At 39.6% G+C, this 25,248-nt stretch overlaps 1 protein-coding gene across 2 annotated transcripts in view; it reads left to right on the top strand.

Moving 5' to 3' along the window:
- The window catches only part of LOC129769085 (cilia- and flagella-associated protein 45), a 78,796-nt gene that overhangs the window by 16,255 nt on the left and 37,293 nt on the right, over positions 1 to 25,248 (top strand). Inside the window, exons 3-4 of one of the 2 annotated variants that reach the window (XM_055771104.1) lie at positions 1,854 to 2,381; positions 2,942 to 3,373. In XM_055771104.1, the coding sequence (XP_055627079.1) occupies positions 1,854 to 2,381; positions 2,942 to 3,373 (960 nt within the window). The remainder of the gene's footprint in view (positions 1 to 1,853; positions 2,382 to 2,941; positions 3,374 to 25,248) is intronic. The other variant, XM_055771105.1, reaches the window with a different exon arrangement.

Raw genomic sequence — 25,248 nt, 5'->3', positions numbered from 1 at the left:
TCGCTTATATACCGATTGGTGATTAAAATAGCCTGTTTTGAAAGCAATTTTAAGACTATTGAAACAAGTTTTTGGATGAAAAAGTAACAAAAATAACGCGTAGACATTTTATCTTTCGAATGAAGTGTATATCATACCATTTCGTTCAGTTGTTTAGGAGCTATTAACGCTCAAAATCTCGGTCCCGGCGTAACACTTTCGTTTTCGAAACTTTGATTTTACACCCTGGTATAGAAATGAAAGACGTAGTCCTACGTCAAAAGTGTCAATTATTTGACCTCAGGACAAACAGTGTACGGCTACCGTAAGGCTAGTGACTATTTCTTCGACAGATCCGTTGATTCGTCGCGCCGCTATATGCTTCAGCAGTTGGCTTCGATTCTGGGTCCGAATGAGGTGTGTTTCCTGAGGTAAAATGATAAAGCACGTGTTGTAATGGACTAAACAACAGCCAGTAAGCAAGATACAAAATAAACCTAGAGCATCTTGGTCATGCTGAAGTAATACAGTGGTCCAATTACGTTCAGTTCAGAAAAGCACTGTTCTTCGAATACATTTTCTCATGAGCTCGATTTTAAAAGTGTATGCGAGTTGCCTGAATTCGAGATAACTCGGTATCAAGAAATAATCAAGCCAGAAATCATAATTAATGTGGATAGAGACGAGAACCCTTGTTTTAAAAAGGTTATTTATATTTCCGATTTATTATTTTAATCAATTGAATCTTGATGCCATATACGTTGCTACAAATGCTCCAGGATACAGTGCTTTCAACCGAGTTGAACGTTGGATGGCTCCTCATGATCATGAGGGATCTCATTTGGATGAAAAACCCGGAACAGGAAACGGAACATTTTGAGTATGGGGAATCTTTAGCTGATGTGTGAAATAACTTAGCGATCGATGGATATCCCGTGAAAGCAGAATATATAGAGTTCGCAAACTCCCAAATCGATGAAGCGAAACTTGACCGATATTAAGCCGAGTGATTTGCTCGTCACGTAAAGACATCCCAGTACCTTTTGCAAGTAGTGAAATGTAACGACAAGAACTGCTGCATTGATCTAGGGAGTAGTTACTTTCGTGTAAATCAATATCAATTTATTCCGACCCATGTTTCTCTCAGCTAAACACCAGATGGTTTGAAAGCACCAATCCCAAAAAAATATAATGGGATCAATAAAGCCCACGCAGAATTGTTGAATTGAGACCACCTTAATGTCTTCAAAATTAATTTTAGCTCAGGTTGGAGAAAGTACATCAATCTCTATAAAGCCCGAAGCTACGAAGATGATTTTATCTAGCACCTTTTTGAGTCAAGGATCAATAAAGCCCACGCAGAATTGTTGAATTGAGACCACCTTAATGTCTTCAAAATTTTAGTTCAGGTTGGAGAAAGTACATCAATCTCTATGAAGCCCGAAGCTACGAAGATGATTTTATCTAGCACCTTTTTGAGTCTTTCTAGAAGACTATTGACTTTCTTGACGTTTTCTAACGCTCGAAAATAATAATGATGGACCTAATGTTAACCAAATCATAGAAACAAAATAGCATTTTTATTTTTGTTTATAAAGTTATATTAAATTGCAAATGTAAAAAAAACGAATCATTCATTTTTATTTGTGGGAGGTGGAGGTGGCACACATGAATTATAAATAAAATCTGATAGCGAGACTTTAGAATATTCTCGATTATGTTGATTAGCGACTAATTTGTATACTATTAGAATTAGAATGTGAATTCTGATTTAGATAATCGTATTTGTTGTAGATTCTTGTGTGAATACTTGTCTATCAGGCACACTAAAATTTCCCAAAAATATACTAATATATTTAAAATATTTGTTTTAGCTTAAAACTTTGGATGATAAATTGAACGAATTCAAATTGAATGAATTGGAAAAAAAGAACCTTTTGGAAGCATCCGACAAACGTAAGAAACATCTTCAAGAAATAGATCGTGAACGTCAATCCAATAGTGGAGTGCTTGGGAATGTCTTCAATGAAATAGTTGAACACGATAAAGATTTAACATCGCGAAAGATTATCGACAGGGCATTTGTAGCGAAGCAGGAACAGGAGGAGGAAGTTAAACGAGCAAATAGAATTATTTTAGCGGCAAAATGTCATATAATAAGAGACGCGCAAATTGCAGAAAAACAAGAAATAGAACGTGAACTAAGAGCTGAAGAACTACGATTGGAGAGAATAATGTTGGATGAAAATGAGAAAGCATTGAAGGAAGAAGAGCAAAAAGCTTATTTAGATAAACAACGCATCACCCAACACTCCGAAGAAATTCGGAACCAATTGTTAGAAAAAGAAAAGATGAAACTTAAGGAAGCGGAAAGAATCGAGGAGGAAGCCCGTGTCTTGAAGGTAAGTGGTACTATTTTCAGGTACACATAATAAAAAAACAATTTTGAACAGCAGTCTGTTAAAAATTAGATGTACAGGTAAACTTCGATATAACGTACATTTCACTTTCAAAATTGTACGTTGTATCGAATTGTACGTTATATCGAAGCATAATAAAGGACTCACAAACGTAGTCTATAATACATTATTGTGTTGCTGTTTTAGTACAGTTAATGAATAACTTCAATCAGAAGACGAAGCCAGCCTTTCTCATGATGTTTCCCTTCGTACTGTTGATTAAAGCTTGATTCATTTAGAATCCGGAATCACAAAACCCGCTATATTTCGGGATTGATTGAAGGTACAAAACTTGTTTTAGCATCACAATACAGATAATTCATTGTTCTATCAGAAAAAAAATATTGAAAAAAAAATCCTTTACACTTTGGAAATGTGTACGTTATATCGAGGTAAAATGTACGTTATCTCGAGTGACGTTATATCGAAGTTTCCCTGTACTTAATACATATTATCTTTTCTTCGAACAAATACTATGCAATACAAATTATTACTTTCTTCAGCATGCACAACTTGCCATAGTTGCAGAAGAACAACGCAAAGAGAAGGAGAAAATAGATAAAATTAATGCGATTCGAGACGATCTGAAAAAAGCGTATGAGCTATCAGCTTACTACAAACAATTGGAATTCGAAGAACAAAGAATAGCAGAGTTAAAAGTACAAGAGTACACAAGGCAACGTAACGAGCGTCAAGCAAAACTTGAATTCGAGAAAAAAATTGCCACCGATGTCAAAGAACGTGAACAAGAACGTATGCTCAAAATTCAACAAAAATTGATGGACACAAAATCAGCGAAAACAGACATGGATTTACGCAGAGGGCAAGAGCATGTTGAACGTGAATTTCGGAAACGTGAGAAAGATGCTGTAATCAAAAAGCGTGAACTAGAAAAACAAATAGCCAATGCTCGTGCCGCGCAATTGGAAGCAGTTGTATGTATTACGTAACAATTACTTGCAACATTAATCAAACCTGGAACTAGTCAGCTTGTTCCTCATGGGTGATGTTTTGTTTGAAATAATCGGGATTGCAATTTTCGAGTATTTGATGTAGCTACAGCCTCAATCTTTTTTTGTATACTTATGGATGCGATTCGCACATATTTAGTTTGTTGTTTGATTGTATGATATTCACGTAATTTGTGGAGTGACTAAACCATGTTCACATGACCACTCCTACAGATTCTTCGAAATCAATTCATCTAATGCATTCCGTGGTTTAACAGTTGTACTTCGAAAATGTTCCAGTTACTTGTCAATTGCTAAGCAGCCTTATCCAATGATAATTCAACATATTATTCAGCAAAATACGAGCACAGTTTCAAATATCTTTGCTAAGCGTACCCTAAACTTTAGTTTAAGCAACTTTGTATTACCGTTTTGGCTCCAATTTCGAAAAGAGATTCCGTAAAAATCACGCATGTTTACTTTTTCAGTTTTTGTAATTGTTTTCACTATTTGGTTTCCTGTTTTCAAGTTAAGTGCTAGAAAATGGGGCTGGTAGGGCTGCCATACAAATGAAACACAAATTTCTGCGATACTCGAGAAATAATCAAGCAAATGAAACCAAATTTGGCATGTGAGGAATTTTATGCCAACTCGAGTGGCCGTTGATATCTCATCTCATCTCAGATAGCAGCGAAACGTTGTGGGTGTAAAGACATGGGTCATTTAAGCAACTCTGCATACTTTTTTTTTTCCAAAATATATATTTTATTAAGGCTCATATGGCGTCAGCCTAACGGGGCCGGGAGTTCAATATTTTGACAATGTTTGCTTAGACTATGTTAGTAATATGTAACCGATTACTCGCGGTTGACTCGAGGTTAGTATTACAAGTGTTCTCATAATTGGTATGTCGCAGTCTTCGATGCTCTGTACGTGTGCCCGACACGGGATACTTCCTATTGGGATGCAGCTGACCATTCAGCAACGCCCCCCTAGTCTGTATCCCATATCTAGCGTGGTGCGTCTTTCTCGACTCGAGGAATCCAGGATAGAATGGTCACTAGCCGGCGCAATCATCAGCTCGTGTAGAGTTGTCATGAGCGGTACAACCTTTGGCTCTTGTTGAATAATCAGTGGACTGCACAACCTTCGGCCCGTGCATCTGTAAAGAGTGTGTGTATGTATTGCCGCGACTAATTAAAAGTTTATCGATCGGATAGGAGGGATATGAAACGGGGACACAACGAAGGAAACATTATTAAACGTTGACATCGGCGTTTCTGAGGAACAGGTATAGATGAAGCAGAAGATCAGGATCCCGGCTACCTAAGATATCCCGGACGGGGATATCCGATTGTCTGCCTTGTGCTCTCAGTGCTCTAGAGAGCTGAGAGCGAGCAGCATGGAATCGGATACACGACCAGACAACATGCTCGATGTCGTGGTAGCCATCGCCACAATCACAAAGATTGTTTGCTGCGAGCCCAATGCGATAGAGATGCGCGTTTAGGTTGTAGTGATTGGACATAAGCCGAGATATCACGCGAATGAAATCACGATCTACATTCAATCCCTTGAACCATGCACTCGTCGAGACCTAAGGGATGATCGTGTGTAACCAACGATCAAACTCATCACCACTCCACATGCGTTGCCAACTTACGAGCGTATACTGACGAGGAATGTGGAAAAATTCATTATAAGCAATTTGCCTTTCAAAAAGTGTGCCTTCTAAAGCACCCACCTTAGCTAGCGAGTCCGCTTTCTCATTCCCCGGAATCGAGCAATGAGAGGGAACCCATGCTAAGGTAATCTTGAATAATTTTTCGACCAAAACACTCAATAGTTGTCTTATTCTCGTTAGGAAATAAGATGAGCGTTTATCAACTTTCATTGAGCGGATTGCCTCTATTGAGCTGAGACTGTCTGAAAAAATAAAATAGTGGTCGATGGGCAATGTTTCAATGATCCCTAATGCGTAATATAGCGCACCCAGTTCAGCGACATACGCGGAACGAGGATCTTTGAGTTTGAAAGAGGCACTGGAATTTTCATTGAAGATGCCGAAGCCAGTGGACCCGTTTATGAATGAACCGTCAGTAAAGAACATTTTATCAGATCTAACTTTCCCATATTCTGCCGAAAATATCGGCGGAATAGAATCGGAGCGTAGGTGGTCTGGGATTCCATGGATTTTTTGTCGCATGGACAGATCAAAAATGACAGAGGAATTGCAGAAGTATGGGAAGCAAACTTGGTTGGAGATGCCTGGTGAAGGGTGCACGTCGCGTGTAAGGTACTCATGGTATAAAGACAATAAACTTGACTGAGGAGTCAATTGGAGTAGATTTTCGAAGTTATCTATTACCAATGGATTCATGATCTTGCAACGGATGAGAAATCTGTAGGATAATTCTGTGAACCGAAGAGTAAGCGGGGGTACTCCTGCCAAAACTTCGAGACTCATCGTATGTGTGCAGTCTCTAGTTAGACAATCATCCATATCATTGACGTAAAAACTGTACAAGAGGGGGCTTAGGCAGGAGCCTTGCGGTAGGCCCATAAAACTGTGACGAGAAGATTTCGAGCTGCCATGAGAGAAAATCATGTGCTTTTCTGACAGTAAATTGTACAGAAAATTGTTGAGAATTGGTGAAAGTCCACGATTATGAAGCTTCTCTGAGAGAATTTCCATGGAAACTGAATCAAATGCCCCTTTGATATCGAGAAAAACGGAAGCCATTTGTTCTTTGCGAGCAAATGCGATTTGGATTTCAGAAGATAGCAGCGCGAGACAATCATTTGTCCCTCTACCTCGGCGGAAGCCAAACTGCGTATTTGACAGAAAATTGTTCGTTTCGACCCACTTGTCCAATCGAAGTAGAATCATTTTCTCTAACAATTTACGAATACAGGATAACATTGCAATTGGCCTATACGAGTTGTGATCGCAAGCCGGCTATCATCTATACGAGTTGTGATGGGTTTCCGTATGGCTATCATTCTCACTTGTCTCCAGTCATGCGGGACAATATTCATCTCCAGAAACTTGTTGAATAAGTTCAGCAAACGCTGTTTTGCCAAGTCGGGAAGATTCTTCAACAAGTTGAATTTAATCTTGTCCGACCCCGGAGCTGAATTGCATACTAGCTCTGCATACTTGAAAAATTCGAAAAATAATTAGACTACTTTTTGGAAGAAGACAATTTTTTTTCTTAATTTTTTACAAAAATTTATAACTTAAAAACTATGATACCTACAAAATTTTTGTCAAAGGATGAAATGTAGGAAATTATTTCACAAAAAAATACCAAAAATTTTTTGGAAAAAAATTTCGCTGACAAAAAAGTTATTTCAAAAAGACGGGTGGGTAATGTCGGGGACATAACCGGAGTGACGTAGGACTATACAAATGGGACAGCTTTTGTTAAATATATATTTTAAATATATTGTTTTATTTTCTTCTACGTGAATACCTACCTATCTATCTGAAAAATGGATTAGTTTACTGTTTACTTTTTATGAATATGTTTTTTTTTTTTTTTATCCAAAATATATATTTTTATTAAGGCTCATATGGCGTCAGCCTAACGGGGCCGGGAGTTCAATTTTTCTACAATGTTTGCTTACAACTATGTTAGTAATATGTAACCGATTACTCGCGGTTGGCTCGAGGTTAGTATTACAAGTGTTCTCATAATTGGTATGTTGCAGTCTTCGATGCTCTGTACGTGTGCCCGATACGGGATACCTGCTATTGGGATGCAGCTGACCATTAATCAGCAACGCCCCCCTAGTCTGTACCCCATATCTAGCGTGGTGCGTCTTTCTCGACTCGAGGAATCCAGGATAGAATGGTCACTAGCCGGCGCAATCATCAGCTTGTGTAGAGTTGTCATAAGCGGTACAACCTTTGGCTCTTGTTGAATGATCAGTGGACTGCACAACCTTTGGCCCGTGTATCTGTAAAGAGTGTGTGTATGTATTGCCGCGACTAAGTAAAAGTTTATCGTTTGGATAGGAGGGATATGAAACGGGGACACAACGAAGGAAACATCATTAAACGTTGACATCGGCGTTTCTGAGGAACAGGTATAGATGAAGCAGAAGATCAGGATCACGGCTACCTAAGATATCCCGGACGGGGATATCCGATTGTCTGCCTTGTGCTCTCAGTATTCTAGAGAGCTGAGAGCGAGCAGCATGGAACCGGATACACGACCAGACAACATGCTCGATGTCGTGGTAGCCATCGCCACAATCACAAAGATTGTTTGCTGCGAGCCCAATGCGATAGAGATGCGCGTTTAGGTTGTAGTGATTGGACATAAGCCGAGATATCACGCGAATGAAATCACGACCTACATTCAATCCCTTGAACCATGCACTCGTCGAGACCTTAGGGATAATCGTGTGTAACCAACGACCGAACTCATCTTCACTCCACATGCGCTGCCAACTTACGAGCGAGTTCTGACGAGGAATGTGGAAAAATTCATTATAAGCAATTTGCCTTTCAAAAAGTGTGCCTTCTGAAGCGCCCACCTTAGCTAGCGAGTCCGCTTTCTCATTCCCCGGTATTGAGCAATGAGAGGGAACCCATGCTAAGGTAATCTTGAATAATTTTTCGACCAAAACACTCAATAGTTGTCTTATTCTTGTTAGGAAATAAGATGAGCATTTATCAACTTTCATTGAGCGGATTGCCTCTATTGAGCTGAGACTGTCTGAAAAAATAAAATAGTGGTCGATGGGCAATGTTTCAATGATCCCTAATGCGTAATATAGCGCACCCAGTTCAGCGACATACACGGAACAAGGATCTTTGAGTTTGAAAGAGGCACTGGAATTTTCATTGAAGATGCCGAAGCCAGTGGACCCGTTTATGAATGAACCGTCAGTATAGAACATTTTATCAGATCCAACTTTCCCATATTCTGCCGAAAATATCGGCGGAATAGAATCGGAGCGTAGGTGATCTGGGATTCCATGGATTTTTTGTCGCATGGACAGATAAAAAATGACAGAGGAATTGCAGAAGTATGGGAAGCAAACTTGGTTGGAGATGCCTGGTGAAGGGTGCACGTCGTGGGTAAGGTACTCATGGTATAAAGACATAAAACTTGACTGAGGAGTCAGTTGGAGTAGATTTTCGAAGTTATCAATCACCAATGGATTCATGATCTTGCAACGGATGAGAAATCTGTAGGATAATTCTGTGAACCGAAGAGTAAGCGGGGGTACTCCTGCCAAAACTTCGAGACTCATCGTATGTGTCGAATGCAAACACCCCATGGCTATACGCAAGCAACGATATTGTATTCTCTCCAGCTTGAGAATATGAATCCTGGCAGCTGATCGGAAGCAAAAACTGCCATATTCTAACACTGATAATATCGTTGTTTTGTACAGTTGAATGAGGTCTCCTGGATGGGCACCCCACCATGTTCCGGTTATTGTTTGGAGAAAATTGATTCTTTGCTGGCATTTCTGTTTCAAATACGCAATGTGTCTCCCCCAGGTACACTTAGAATCAAAATATACACCCAGGTATTTGAAAAACATAGAGTGTTGGATCGTTTTGCCGGATAGGTGAAGCTGGAATTGGGCGGGTTCGTGCTTCCTAGAAAAAACGACCATTTCAGTTTTCTCCGTAGAGAATTCGATACCCAGTTTGAGGGCCCACGTGAACAGATTGTTCAGGGTATCTTGCAACGACTTTTGCAGAACGACGGGATTAGTACCCGTGATGGAAATAACTCCATCGTCTGCAAGTTGTCTCAACGTGCAGTCTCTAGTTAGACAATCATCCATATCATTGACGTAAAAACTGTACAAGAGGGGGCTTAGGCAGGAGCCTTGTGGTAGGCCAATAAAACTGTAACGAGAAGATTTCGAGCTGCCATGAGAGAAAATCATGTGCTTTTCTGGCAGTAAATTGTACAGGAAATTATTGAGAATTGGTGAAAGTCCACGATTATGAAGCTTCTCTGAGAGAATTTCCATGGAAACTGAATCAAATGCCCCTTTGATATCGAGAAAAACGGAAGCCATTTGTTCTTTGCGAGCAAATGCGATTTGGATTTCAGAAGATAGCAGCGCGAGACAATCATTTGTCCCTTTACCTCGGCGGAAGCCAAACTGCGTATTTGACAGAAAATTGTTCGTTTCGACCCACTTGTCCAAACGAAGTAGAATCATTTTCTCTAACAATTTACGAATACAGGATAACATTGCAATCGGCCTATATGAGTTGTGATCGCAAGCCGGCTTGTTGGGTTTCCGTATGGCTATCACTCTCACTTGTCTCCAGTCATGCGGGACAATATTCAGCTCCAGAAACTTGTTGAACAAGTTCAGCAAACGCTGTTTTGCCAAGCCGGGAAGATTCTTCAACAAGTTGAATTTAATCTTGTCCGACCCCGGAGCTGAATTGTTACATGAGAGAAGGGCAATTGAGAATTCCACCATCGAAAAATTCTCATAATCGCTTTGAAGTGGAATGTCGCGTACGACGTTTTGTGCAGGAACGGTGTCGGGGCAAACCTTCCTTGCAAAGTTAAATATCCAACGGTCAGAGTATTCCTCACTTTCGTTTGTATGGTTCCAGCCACTCATTTTCCTAGCCGTATTCCAAAGAGTGCTCATAGCGGTCTCCCTTGACAAACCATTGACGAACTTCCGCCAATATCCACGCTTTTTTGCTTTAATCAAACCTTTTAGTTTGGCTTCTAGAGCTTGGTACTTTAGAAACCATTCCACTAATCCAGTTTTCCTGAATTTTTTGAAAGCGGATGATTTTTCAAGGTAGACCTTTGAACACTCCCTGTCCCACCAAAGTGATGGAGGACGACGTCGGAAAGTGGTAGCCGGTACACGTTTCTTTTGAGCTTGAAGTGCGCTTTCGTAAATCAAACTCGATATAAAGTTATACTCTTCGAGTGGAGGAAGTTCATGCATTGAAACAATTGCTTCAGATATTATTTCCGCAAATGTTCTCCAGTCAATATTCTTCGTGAAGTCATACGAAATATTGACTGACTCACGAAAGCTTGATTCATTAGCGATCGATAAAATTATTGGTGATCACTACCGTGGGGATCTTGGATTACCTTCCACATGCAATCCAGGGATAACGAAGAAGAGCATAGAGATATGTCTAGCATGCTTGCCCGTGCAGGAGGGTTGGCTATTCTGGTTGCTTCCCCAGTATTCAAAACTGTCAATTTGAAGTTGTCGCACAGATCATAAATCAAAGTGGCACGGTTGTCATCGTAGAGTGATCCCCATGCTGTTCCATGGGAGTTGAAATCACCTAAGATTAACCGCGGCTCCGGCATTGCCTCGATAGTATCAAAGAACTGATGGCGACCTACCGTAGTTCTGGGAGGGATATATATCGAAGCAATGCAGAGGTCTTTGCCATTGATTTGTGTCTGGCAAGCAACAACTTCAATGCCTGTCATCGATGGGAGAGTGACTCTATAGAAGGAGTGACATTTTTTAATCCCCAATAGTACGCCACCAAACGAGTCATTTCGATCGAGGCGAATAATGTTGAAATCGTGGAAATTCAGCTCATCGGCTGAAGAAAGCCATGTTTCACAGAGAGAAAATACATCACAGTTAGAGCTGTGAACTAAAAATTTAAACTGATCTAGTTTAGGAATGATGCTTCTGCAATTCCACTGTATTACAGTGGTCAAATCCTTGACCTCTTGGCCTGAATCAGGCATCGAGGGGAATGAACGCTGCCAAAAAACCACATTTTTCTTTCAAAAATGTTCTCACAATCGGAAGCAAACATAATACTATGCTTTTAAGAGGGTCGTTTATATTTAAAGCATTTAAAATGTTGTCCACCAGGTCAGAAAGCGCAAGCAAGCCAGATTGTGGCTGTTGCCTCGACCGCGAAAAAGGAGCAGACGTGTTGGGTGCTGCTCCGGGAAGTGCTGAGGACCACTGGTGCGTAGAAGAATCGCTTAAACCAGGAGGTACTTGCTTCGGTCTATTCTCAGCACGTTCGATTCGAGTTTTCATTCCAACTTGGGAAGTTTCGGTTTCGGTATGAATATGTTGATGGTTCTGAAAAGAACCTTTGGTGTTGTGTTTTTGTTATCACTTGATATTCCCATCTTGTTCGGTTAAACCTTCCTGTTTAGCTATTGCGTTTGCCACTCGCCACAGCTTTCACAGATGGAAAATGTCTTCCCATCCAGCTTGTGACATGTTGTTCAGTAAATTACATTTAATGCGACGTGCCGGAGAAACACTTTGCCACTCACTGAAACTAATTGTTGCCTTGATGAGCGCCGAACCGAAGCTTCTCTGTTCTTAATGCGGGTTTTCTGATTGTCGTGAGCAGCTTTGCAAGCCAACTCGAGCACTCCGACGGCCGAAACTCTATAATCGCTGTTAGGTATACTGGTGCTCCGGCACCAATCCGTTCGGCCTAGTTACCCTTGCGGAGCAATCAGTGAATGCGACCAACAGGGAACTGGAGACCTGCACGGTTCGAGTGAGACTTTGCCTTTCCCTTAACTTGTCCTCCTTTGTTACGTCCACGATGCCGATGCCGTACAACCACACGGGTTTACGGTTTGAAAGAAAATAAGATATTTTTTTGGGGTCCGCGTGTTTTATACTCTAGCGGTACACACTCACAGGATAGAGACAAATCGGCAGACTCAGCCAGAGGGGCGAGTCCAACGAGACGAACGAATGAGCGTTAAAAGGGAGCGATGGCAAAAAAATACATTAGAGGCGAATGAACTGCAAAGTTTAAAGCCTCTTAAAAACAAAGAAAGAAGAAGAAAAAAATACATTCATTACGATTTGTTCGCTCGTTGGATTCACATGCAGGCTAAAAAGGGTCTTTTTCAGGATCACAAAATGATCTTCAATCTAAAGAGTTTATTGTTTTGTTATCACTCGATATCCCCATCTAGTTCGGCTAAACCTTTCTGTTAAGCGATTGCATTTGCCACTCGCCACAGCTTTCACAGTTGGAAAATTTCTTCCCATCCAGCTTGTGACATATTTTACAGTAAATTACATTCAATGACACGTCGCATTACCACCACTCAGTATCGGATTGGAGGTAATTTTAACCTGTAATTGAACATTTGCGATGACAGTGGTACAGTGTCGACTTTCAATGTGGGGTCATAATTTGGATCTCTATGTTTACAAAAATGTCCAACTAAATAAGTCGCATTACATGTCCGTCCAATTAGCTAAATGTCGAACTAATTGTAAATTACTGTACGTTCAATCTGGAAACAATTTAAGAATTGTTGAAAATTGAATAATCAGGAAAATCACCAACTATCAATAAGCTCAGAACAACTGCCAAATTCACATACTCATCAGATCCTGGCAAACAAATTATGAAAAAATCAATTTGTGTTTTATTATTATTTTGGATAATGTTCTAGAAAGCATTGAACTGTATTTCCTAAACTCTTTTTTGGAAGGTTTAAGGGCCCTGAAAAGCGCCTTGTTTTATGGAATGGTTCCAATTTAGAAAACTTAGTACTCGTGGCAGTGTTGTAAACGGTCGACATTTCTCTCAACCATCACATACTGTCCTTGCTCAAGAGTTACTGCTCAATATGTATTGCGAATGCATTGCTCGGTTCTAACAGTCACATCAGAAATAAACGCACAGCCGCAAACACCACTATCAATTGAACGTTTATATGTTTTCTCTTTCTGTTGACCGTACCCAGAAGAGCGATGAAAATATGCTATTTCCATTCTACCATTCGTGCTCATAACCATCCCTCAATTCCGGCTAATATGACTGTAGTTTTAATGTCATTTGACATTAAAACTGAAGTGGTGTGCATTCTTTTTCTCCCTTTATTCTGCATTCAAGCGTAGCTGCACATATTCATCCACCTGTTCACTCACACATCCATACACGATGGATGGTATTCAGACGGATTGCTATATCAAAGCAACCGTCGAACTCTCCCCTATCAAGTGCGAATGTGTTGAATGAACGTTTTCAGCGGTGAGCGTTCCCCGTGAACACTGTTGTTTAATTACGGGGCGATGGATATATAATCTATAGGACGAAAAAAAGCCGAAATGTCATATGACATTTTTAGTTCGACGGTTGTTTGACTGTTCATTTTATGATGTTCATTAATGACACAGCACATACGTCTCCATGAACAGTCATACGATGGTGACCATTAGCAACACTGACTCGTGGTTTGGAAAAAAAACATTTCGAACGCGAACAAGGCGGCATGTTCTGGATTTGCCACCAAAGCAGTTTGTATAAAGAACAAACTTTTTTCTTCTGCTACCTGATACCGTTTTGCGATTGCGTTTGCCACTCGCCACTCGCTGCAACTGCCTGTTGTCTTGATGTCCACCGAACCGAATGTGTTCTGTTCCGAATGCGGGTTTTCTTATCGTCACGAGCAGCTTTGCCAGCTATCTCGATCACTTCGGCGGCCGAAACTATATAACGCCGGCTAGGTGGACTGGTGCACTGGTACTAACGCGCTCGGCCTAGCTACCCTTGCGAGGAACTCCAGATCAACACGGTTCGAGCGGGATTTTGCCTTTCCCTTCACTTTTCCTCCTTTACCATGTCCAGACATGGCTGCTTGGGTTGGTTTGTTGATGTGTTGTGATGCGAACCGATGTGGTGTACGGTTTGAATGAGAATGATCGTTACGGAAGGAAGGAAGGTCTTGTATTATAGAGACTTTAAACTTTTGCAGTTCATTCGTCTCTAGCCTTGAGAAAGGCCCTTTGAAAACTCTACTCTACTCTATTACTCTACTCCAGCGCTACCACCTCCGCCCTCTTGCCTTGAGAAAGGCACTCGATCCCTCGCCGTCCAGCTCGTCCAGCAACGATGTTGTCCAGTCGGTGTCCACACAAAGAATGATCTTACGGAAGGAAGGAAGGTATTGTATTATAGAGACTTTAAACTTTTGCAGTTCATTCGTCTCTAGCCTTGAGAAAGGCCCTTTGAAAACTCTACTCTATTCTACTCCAGCGCTACCACCTCCGCCCTCTTGCCTTGAGAAAGGCACTCGATCCCTCGCCGTCCAGCCCGTCCAGCAACGATGTTGTCCAATCGGTGTCCACACAAAGAATGATCGTTACGGCAGCGGAGCGGGGATTTTTAAGCTGACTGGCTGGCTCGAGAATTACGCATGTGTGAGACTGCGACCAATGTTTCGTTCATTTTTTTCTTCTTCCTTTCCAATCGTGCTTCATTCTATTTCGCTGCTGCTCTGGTTGCCCGTTTTGGTCGGTACGATTTGAGGAGCACAAGATGGACCAATCAAAAATGGGCACATAGAGCATTTTGACAATGCTTGATATTTCACAATTATTCAATTATTTATCTCATGAAAAAAGAAATGTTATTCGTTATGATAGATGCGTATATATATTTCCTATCAATTGATGCAAAAACCTTTGCGATCTATTGAGAAATGATTGAGTTATAAGCGTTCCAAATCTTGCATTTTTTCCTACTTGTTCAGTGCCTAGATTTCCATTTCACCCCCTATATCTTCTGGTTAGACGTAGTCCTACGTCAAAATTAAAATTGATTTTTCTCAAAAAAGTTTTTTTTAAATTCCCAAAAATATATATATGAATAGCCCTTACAATTTCCAACAAGTCGTCCATACATCGGAAAATGGGCACTTTTACAGGGAAAAAGTTTTTCAATCCACAACTTTTTCATGTTTTCTTTGAAAAAAATGCAACTTATCCTAATTTTGTTTAAAGTCAAGATAGCGAAATAGTGTATTCGACAAAGTTTTAGATCTTGTTATAATATAAACTTTTGTCGAAGACATCAACTTTCTATCTTTTATAGTTTTTGGAATATAAGTCATTTTTGTATGAAGACTCCTGAAAATGTTTTGCTCGTAACATTTTTGTGTGTAACACAAAAACAGCCAAATGTAACACAAAAACATGCCAAATTTGGTTTCATTTGATAATTGATAATTGATGCCAAAAACATTGTTTTTGATGCAAAAACAGCAGTAAATGATTCGGAAGTACTTCGTTGCACTTCTGACTGTACGTTCGTGTTGATGGTAAGCTATCTAAAATAGGCCTTTTTGAGAAAATTCTCCCCAAGTCATAAAAATCCCATTTTTAAAACTGCGAGTCCAAAAACTAATGTGGAAGCTAATCCCATGGGTTTCACCATTTCAGGAGAACTTCTCTGGTATAGAGAAATTCAACTTGAATAGAATTTCTTCATACTGGAAGGATTTACGAAACGTGTCATTTAATTTTTCAACTCGTAGCTTTGCAGACGGTAGTTTGAAATTTTAGTTTTTTTAATGTTCCGCGTCTGAACACAACTATAAAGTTGAAATGGCCAGTCTTATAAATGAAGAAAGTTATTGTTTTCTACACTATATACTTCAATTCAACCGACTTCTTACATATCTCTGGAAACTCAGAAAAATAGTGGTTCTATAGTTGAGAAACGCAGTGTAGTAAAAAATGCGATTGGACCCATGAACTTGCGTTCAGTAAGAAAACGTGGATGTGATTACGAAAAATAAATTTTGGGTGGGGGACAGCTTGCCGGGTCAGCTAGTCTACTATAAATGGATGAACAAATGATGTTTAATGTAGGAATCTTCAGTTAAATTACTATTGAATAAGTATTCGGAATAAAAATCAAATTTCGACGCATGATTCAAATTCCGTACGGTAGATGTTGAAACACATTAATTTCAGTGAAATACAGCAACAGTTCCAAATCTGGAGTAATAATAGAAAATGTCCTAATACCATTCGTAAACGAATGTTTGTAAGCACTTTTTCGATCTGTTCCTCAAACTTGTCGGTACACGGTTAGGTTACCTTAAATGTTTTAGTTGAAATTTTCCATTTCCGATGTTTAACATTGTTTGCCAATGATGATAATCAAAAAGTTTCGAACAAAATAGTGTTTGTACAAATTTCAAATTTCACGGTATCTATCAAAAAGAATCAAATATTTGACCTCCGGACAAATAGTTTTTTGATTTATTTGATCGACCATGTGCACATGAACAGGCTATTGGGACGGACAAACAGTGTATGGCCACCTTTACAAATTGTAGGCCACTTAGAGTCCCCGCATACTACAGACTTTCTGTCAATCAACAGTTTGGTTGAGTCGGTCTTCTGGTGCAAAAACCGACTCAACTGAATCGGCGCAAGGCGCCTCTATATGTACCAGGTGAAACAATCATATGAAATGCACTTTCAGCCATATTGGAAATGCTGTCGGTATTGTTTACAAACTGCATCAGAACGCTGCCGGCGGCTCTCTACAAACTGCTACAACGCTTATTCGAACGATGCCTACTATGTTCGGGTTTCGCGAATTTATGTGAAAAAGAAAGAATGATTTTGTAGAATTTCATTCTCATATCCACTACTCTCGCATGTGGAAATGCAAAAATGGCGTATCCTAGCAATAACAAAACAAACAACCCCCGCTCCACAAACCGTAATCCCCTTCTTATTGAAGTGATGATGTTGCTTCACCTGTTATACATTGATATAAGCGCCTTGAATCGGCGTAATGTGCGCAGCAAGGCGCGTAGAAGTGTATCCTAAGGTGGGCCAACTTGCTAAAACCACTCTTCAGCCATCTTGGAAGTCTACTGTGTTTTGTTTGTAAACAATACGCTTGTGCCCAAGCTCACTCGTGATCAGTCTATCTCTTTCGCGCTTGAAGGAAAAAAAATCCCCTTTTGCTGTTTTCATATATCGCTCCCCTAACCAACTTAGTGACGAAACGGCCTCACCTAGTACCATAGACCCGTCTTGGTGCACAGATGCATACCTCTCCGTACTGATTAAGAAGCCGACCAAACTATTGGCCCTAGTGATCCCCGATTTTTGAAATTAATCGTTCATCCACTAATCGAATACTTTTCAGCCGTTTGTTATTCGATACGATTAATCGCCCCAAATAATCGATTAATCGATTAATCGTAACACTAAGAGCAATAATTAGTTATTATTCTATTTTTCATTTGCCAGAAATTGTTTGCCGTTTTGAATGCTTGTAATTGTAATTTCGAACCGTTATAATTACTTGTATTTGTCGTTTAAGCTGCTAGGGTGGTAATGGGGCTGAAATGGGGTTTAAGCTGCTAGGGTGGTAATGGGGCTGAAATATAAGCTAAGCATTGTGCATCAATCAAATTTATCCGAATTCCTATTGAAACATATGAATTAAAGTTTACCTTTCCATCAAAAATGCATTTTATATAATACGATAACACGATCTTTTAAAGTTGATGAAAAATTATTCAATTTTACATTTATTTACATTCTCGTATATACATTCCTAACTAAATTCTAAATTTCTTATTACATATTCAACATGTTTTAATACATACGAATTATATACATTTTCTTATACAAATTATATACATTTTCTTATACAAATTATATACATTTTCTTATACATATTATATACATTTTCTTATACATATTATATACATTTCTTAATACTTACTATACAGGTAAACCTGTTTTTGTGCGGTACTTTTTTGTTCGATTTCTCGTTTGTGCGACCCTTTCTGTGCCATTTTATTATCAAATCAGAACTTAGATCACACAATCTATTCGCTCAGATAATAAAATCGCGCAAAAAGGGTCGTACAAACGAGAAATCGTACAAAAAAGGATCGCTCAAAAACAGGATTTCCTGTATACATTTATCGCACAGTTCCGCAAAAAGCTGCGAAAGCGGTGAAAAATTTCGATTTTACGTTGAATCGTTTTGGTGTCTTTCTCTGTGCAGTAGACACTAAAACGATGCAACGTAATATCGCAATTTTTCAGCTATCTCGCACCTTTACGAAAACCAAACATTTTCATCGATCGATTGTAGGAATAATATCATGTCTAAGTTAGAACCGGACAAGCGGTTTCTTTGCTTAGTCATTATCTGCCCTGCTTTCGAGAACAAACGTTCCGAAGGAACAGACGTCGCTGAATTACATAAAAATTGCATAGCTATTTTATGCACGTTTGGATACTGTGCTCGTATTTCATTCCACACTATAAGTGGGTCACAGGTCCTCGGAGCGACTGTAGTATTTAAATACTGCCTCAGTTCAATGGGAATTCCTCCGGCGCTGTCATCTCCATGCACGCGATTGCTTTCAGCTACCATGGAATCATGAATCGCCCACAAGTCGTCGGTAGTGGTGTTTGTTTCTGGCTCTCCTGATATCCGAAGATCGTATTCGAATTCAGGTGACTCTTCCGCAGCTGTTCTGACAAGTTCCCCTGTGAAGCAACAGAAATATTGCCGATAAAATATTTTGTTTCTGTCGTGTTGTTTTTTGACGTAGGACTACGTCTTTCATTTCTATACCGGGGTGTAAAATCAAAGTTTCGAAAACGAAAGCGTTACGCCGGAGACCGAGATTTTGAGCGTTAATAGCTCCTAAACAACTGAACGAAATGGTATGATAAACACTTCATTCGAAAGATAAAATGTCTACGCGTTATATACTTGTTACTATTTGATCCAAAAACTTGTTTCAATAGTCTTAAAATTGCTTTCAAAACAGGCTATTGAAATCACCAATCGGTATATAAGCGAGCGGCGCTCGGAAATCCACTCAGTTCTAATTGAACAGCGATTGGAGCATGTTGTCGCTGTTGCGGTGAAGCTCTTTATTTATCATGAAAGCGCGGATGAACGGTGTCACCAAGAGCCTGTTTGTGCACCCTAGGCCAGAAGGGAATCTATCAGGAGGAGAGTGATGCCACAAACGGTTCCCTGGGAAGACATCGCTACACACACATACACGCGCGGCTATTAACAGGTGGTTATCGAGTTGGCATTAACCACTGGTGGGCTTCCAGTATCGAGGAAAATGTGGAAATATCTAATCGTTACTGAAAATAATCTGCCAGTTCCTTTGGGAATTTTCAAAATATATTCATGTGAAAGAGTTTAATTGAATGTTTTCTATCCATGTAACACTGTGACCAAATACATTTGGTTTTGTGGTTTTTCAATCAATCGCAATTAACAGGATAGCTTCAGAAGATTATTCTTCCCCATCAGTAGGATATTTCCGTATCCAATATTGTATGCGCCCGCAATCGATTATTGCTCAGTCGCCGAAAGTTCCGAGCTCAGAGAGTTCATTCCCCTCTAGTTTGCCTTCCAAATTGCCATCGTAAACCACACCTTCTCTCGATTCAATCACACACAAAAAGCATACTTAAGCGATATTCTGGTGGTGAGACACATTCATTTTTCGTGAGGACATCGACAAGACAACATCGTTGCCTAACGTGCTGGAGGAGGTGGACGGCGAAGGATCGACACATACACGCGCAGAACTCTTTCCGTTAGGATGCCATTCAGCATCGGGAAAGTTCCGGAAAGATCTAATCATTGCTGGAAAATAATCTGCCAGTTCCTCTGGGAATTTTCAAAATATATTCATGTGAAAGAGTTTAATTGAATGTTTTCTATCCATGTTACACTGTGACCAAATATGTTTCAATCAAGTGCTATTAACAGGTGGTTATCGAGTTGGCATTAACCACTGGTGGGCTTCCAGTATCGAGGAAAATGTGGAAATATCTAATCGTTACTGAAAATAATCTGCCAGTTCCTTTGGGAATTTTCAAAATATATTCATGTGAAAGAGTTTAATTGAATGTTTTCTATCCATGTTACACTGTGACCAAATATGTTTCAATCAAGTGCTATTAACAGGTGGTTATCGAGTTGGCATTAACCACTGGTGGGCTTCCAGTATCGAGGAAAATGTGGAAATAACTAATCGTTACTGAAAATAATCTGCCAGTTCCTTTGGGAATTTTCAAAATATATTCATGTGAAAGAGTTTAATTGAATGTTTTCTATCCATGTAACACTGTGACCAAATACATTTGGTTTTGTGGTTTTTCAATCAATCGCAATTAACAGGATAGCTTCAGAAGATTATTCTTCCCCATCAGTAGGATATTTCCGTATCCAATATTGTATGCGCCCGCAATCGATTATTGCTCAGTCGCCGAAAGTTCCGAGCTCAGAGAGTTCATTCCCCTCTAGTTTGCCTTCCAAATTGCCATCGTAAACCACACCTTCTCTCGATTCAATCACACACAAAAAGCATACTTAAGCGATATTCTGGTGGTGAGACACATTCATTTTTCGTGAGGACATCGACAAGACAACATCGTTGCCAAACGTGCTGGAGGAGGTGGACGGCGAAGGATCGACACATACACGCGCAGAACTCTTTCCGTTAGGATGCCATTCAGCATCGGGAAAGTTCCGGAAAGATCTAATCATTGCTGGAAAATAATCTGCCAGTTCCTCTGGGAATTTTCAAAATATATTCATGTGAAAGAGTTTAATTGAATGTTTTCTATCCATGTTACACTGTGACCAAATATGTTTCAATCAAGTGCTATTAACAGGTGGTTATCGAGTTGGCATTAACCACTGGTGGGCTTCCAGTATCGAGGAAAATGTGGAAATATCTAATCGTTACTGAAAATAATCTGCCAGTTCCTTTGGGAATTTTCAAAATATATTCATGTGAAAGAGTTTAATTGAATGTTTTCTATCCATGTAACACTGTGACCAAATACATTTGGTTTTGTGGTTTTTCAATCAATCGCAATTAACAGGATAGCTTCAGAAGATTATTCTTCCCCATCAGTAGGATATTTCCGTATCCAATATTGTATGCGCCCGCAATCGATTATTGCTCAGTCGCCGAAAGTTCCGAGCTCAGAGAGTTCATTCCCCTCTAGTTTGCCTTCCAAATTGCCATCGTAAACCACACCTTCTCTCGATTCAATCACACACAAAAAGCATACTTAAGCGATATTCTGGTGGTGAGACACATTCATTTTTCGTGAGGACATCGACAAGACAACATCGTTGCCTAACGTGCTGGAGGAGGTGGACGGCGAAGGATCGACACATACACGCGCAGAACTCTTTCCGTTAGGATGCCATTCAGCATCGGGAAAGTTCCGGAAAGATCTAATCATTGCTGGAAAATAATCTGCCAGTTCCTCTGGGAATTTTCAAAATATATTCATGTGAAAGAGTTTAATTGAATGTTTTCTATCCATGTTACACTGTGACCAAATATGTTTCAATCATGTGCTATTAACAGGTGGTTATCGAGTTGGCATTAACCACTGGTGGGCTTCCAGTATCGAGGAAAATGTGGAAATATCTAATCGTTACTGAAAATAATCTGCCAGTTCCTTTGGGAATTTTCAAAATATATTCATGTGAAAGAGTTTAATTGAATGTTTTCTATCCATGTAACACTGTGACCAAATACATTTGGTTTTCTGGTTTTTCAATCAATCGCAATTAACAGGATAGCTTCAGAAGATTATTCTTTCCCATCAGTAGGATATTTCCGTATCCAATATTGTATGCGCCCGCAATCGATTATTGCTCAGTCGCCGAAAGTTCCGAGCTCAGAGAGTTCATTCCCCTCTAGTTTGCCTTCCAAATTGCCATCGTAAACCACACCTTCTCTCGATTCAATCACACACAAAAAGCATACTTAAGCGATATTCTGGTGGTGAGACACATTCATTTTTCGTGAGGACATCGACAAGACAACATCGTTGCCTAACGTGCTGGAGGAGGTGGACGGCGAAGGATCGACACATACACGCACAGAACTCTTTCCGTTAGGATGCCATTCAGCATCGGGAAAGTTCCGGAAAGATCTAATCATTGCTGGAAAATAATCTGCCAGTTCCTCTGGGAATTTTCAAAATATATTCATGTGAAAGAGTTTAATTGAATGTTTTCTATCCATGTAACACTGTGACCAAATATATTTCAATCATGTGCTATTAACAGGTGGTTATCGAGTTGGCATTAACCACTGGTGGGCTTCCAGTATCGAGGAAAATGTGGAAATATCTAATCGTTACTGAAAATAATCTGCCAGTTCCTTTGGGAATTTTCAAAATATATTCATGTGAAAGAGTTTAATTGAATGTTTTCTATCCATGTAACACTGTGACCAAATACATTTGGTTTTGTGGTTTTTCAATCAATCGCAATTAACAGGATAGCTTCAGAAGATTATTCTTCTCCATCAGTAGGATATTTCCGTATCCAATATTGTATGCGCCCGCAATCGATTATTGCTCAGTCGCCGAAAGTTCCGAGCTCAGAGAGTTCATTCCCCTCTAGTTTGCCTTCCAAATTGCCATCGTAAACCACACCTTCTCTCGATTCAATCACACACAAAAAGCATACTTAAGCGATATTCTGGTGGTGAGACACATTCATTTTTCGTGAGGACATCGACAAGACAACATCGTTGCCTAACGTGCTGGAGGAGGTGGACGGCGAAGGATCGACACATACACGCGCAGAACTCTTTCCGTTAGGATGCCATTCAGCATCGGGAAAGTTCCGGAAAGATCTAATCATTGCTGGAAAATAATCTGCCAGTTCCTCTGGGAATTTTCAAAATATATTCATGTGAAAGAGTTTAATTGAATGTTTTCTATCCATGTAACACTGTGACCAAATATATTTCAATCATGTGCTATTAACAGGTGGTTATCGAGTTGGCATTAACCACTGGTGGGCTTCCAGTATCGAGGAAAATGTGGAAATAACTAATCGTTACTGAAAATAATCTGCCAGTTCCTCTGGGAATTTTCAAAATATATTCATGTGAAAGAGTTTAATTGAATGTTTTCTATCCATGTAACACTGTGACCAAATATGTTTCAATCAAGTGCTATTAACAGATGGTTATCGAGTTAGCATTAACCACTGGTGGGCTTCCAGTATCGAGGAAAATGTGGAAATATCTAATCGTTACTGAAAATAATCTGCCAGTTCCTCTGGGAATTTAAAATTACATTCATGTGAAAGAGTTTATTTTAATGTTTTCTATCCATGAAACACTGTGACCAAATACATTTGGTTTTGTGATTTTTCAATCAATCGCAATTAACAGGATAGCTTCTGAAGATTATTCTTCCCCATCAGTAGGATATTTCCGTATCCAATATTGGATGCATAAAACCTTGTGGCTCCAACGTAACGCTCTCGTTTTCGAAGTTCTCCAAATATTCATTCATTCAGAATGAATTCAGATTCAACTTCAAACAAATGATCTCTAAATCAACGATAGTCCTACGTCACCCTTGCGGTTATACCATAGATATAACCCACTTCCTGTTTTTTCTCAATAGGACAAGCAAGAAAAGACTAACTCACCAACCCATGAAATAGCGGGGGCCACCGTGAGAGGACTTTCAAAATGTATTTTCTTGAATCGGGGATCAAGAAGCGTTGCGACCGCGAAAAGTTTTCTTTTTCCTACATCATTGAAATATTTCATGATGTGCAGCATAATGCTGTTTTTTACAGACATAGCTTCAGCAGAATCAAGCTGCATACTTGTATAGCTCTGAAATTGATGAAAAATATTGTTATTACTCGAAAGGAACCGTTGAACCAGTCAGGCAGAGTTATTATTTTAAAAAAAATGTGAAAAATTATCGATGAACTAAAAAGTTGTTCAATAGGCTATGTCGTTCGATTAGATTAGGTTCAACGATATGTTTTCTAAAATGTTACTACGTCTTCTTGAACAAATTTGAGTAACGAAGTGAGTGATTGTTCAGAAATACACCAAAAATCGTGAGAATCAGTAAAACTTATATTAAAAACCTCCGACTTCTGGCAGTTCTCAAATCTCACTTCAGGCATGGAGTCCATAAACTAGAAGATTGTTTGGGCAAGTGTATTGAAGTTCAGAGAAATAACCATAAATTGAATTAAATAGGTTTCTAACTATATATTCGTTAAATTCCCGTTGAAAGTTAAATAGAAAAACATAATAGAGTAGAACCCCGATTGTCCGCGGAATAGTCTGGCAACGTAACCTCGGATAACAAAAATCGCGGATAACGTAATAGAGGGACAAAAATGGAATACTAACGCGAAAAAAAGATATTATGAAACGACAAAACATATTAAATACTCTGATGCTTATTATACAAAAAACACTTACGATTTTTAGCAACCGTACCAATGGGATAATTTTACTGATCGTCACGTACTTTTCAGCTGACATTTCGGTAGTTACTGTTTCCAATGGGTGGAGAACTTTGCAGATTTCCTTCAAAATTGACAACTCATCTGCTGTTAACATAGTTGGTGTTTTAGGAACAACGAGCAGTACCCTTGAAATATAGTGTGCCATTACAAGGAATCTTTCTATCATTGCCATAATCGAATTCCATCGTGTTCGGACATCCAACACTAGTCCTAGACATTGTCCTTCCTTTTTATTATCGGCCAACTGCAGTTTTCTCAGTTCTCTGGTGGCTGTTTCACTTGCTTTGAAGAACTTGATTATTGTTTTCATCTTCTTGATTATATATATCATATTTTTCTCTGGTGTAATGGAAACCTCTATCGTACAATGATCCTCAACACCATCCAGCTCATCGTCGTTATCCTCTTCTATGACCGGCTCCATCCGAGCTGCGTATGCTTCTTTGTACAAGGGGACTGCTTTGCTTGCGATCAAGTTGATTGTGTGGGCGAAGCACGGTACATGGCGTCGTTCACCGTACTCCATTCTTACTGCCCCTAGTATGTTTGCACCGAGATCGGTCGTTACACAAGAAATTGTTTCGTTTTTAATACCCCAATCGTTGCAGCAAACCCGCAACAGATTCGCAATGTATTCTGATGTTTTCGATTGTTTGCATTCAACTACTCCTAGCAAAACGGAGTGTAGTTGAGAATCTAAACGAAAAATGGTTCATCAAAAAGTTTGAAGGAAGCCATGCTTGTA

The sequence above is a fragment of the Toxorhynchites rutilus genome, chromosome 2, assembly GCF_029784135.1.
Source record: "Toxorhynchites rutilus septentrionalis strain SRP chromosome 2, ASM2978413v1, whole genome shotgun sequence".
In the NCBI taxonomy this organism is placed as follows: Eukaryota; Metazoa; Arthropoda; class Insecta; order Diptera; family Culicidae; genus Toxorhynchites; species Toxorhynchites rutilus.
The sequence above is the reverse complement of the archived record's forward strand: the minus strand, read 5'-3'. Positions and strand labels throughout refer to the sequence as shown.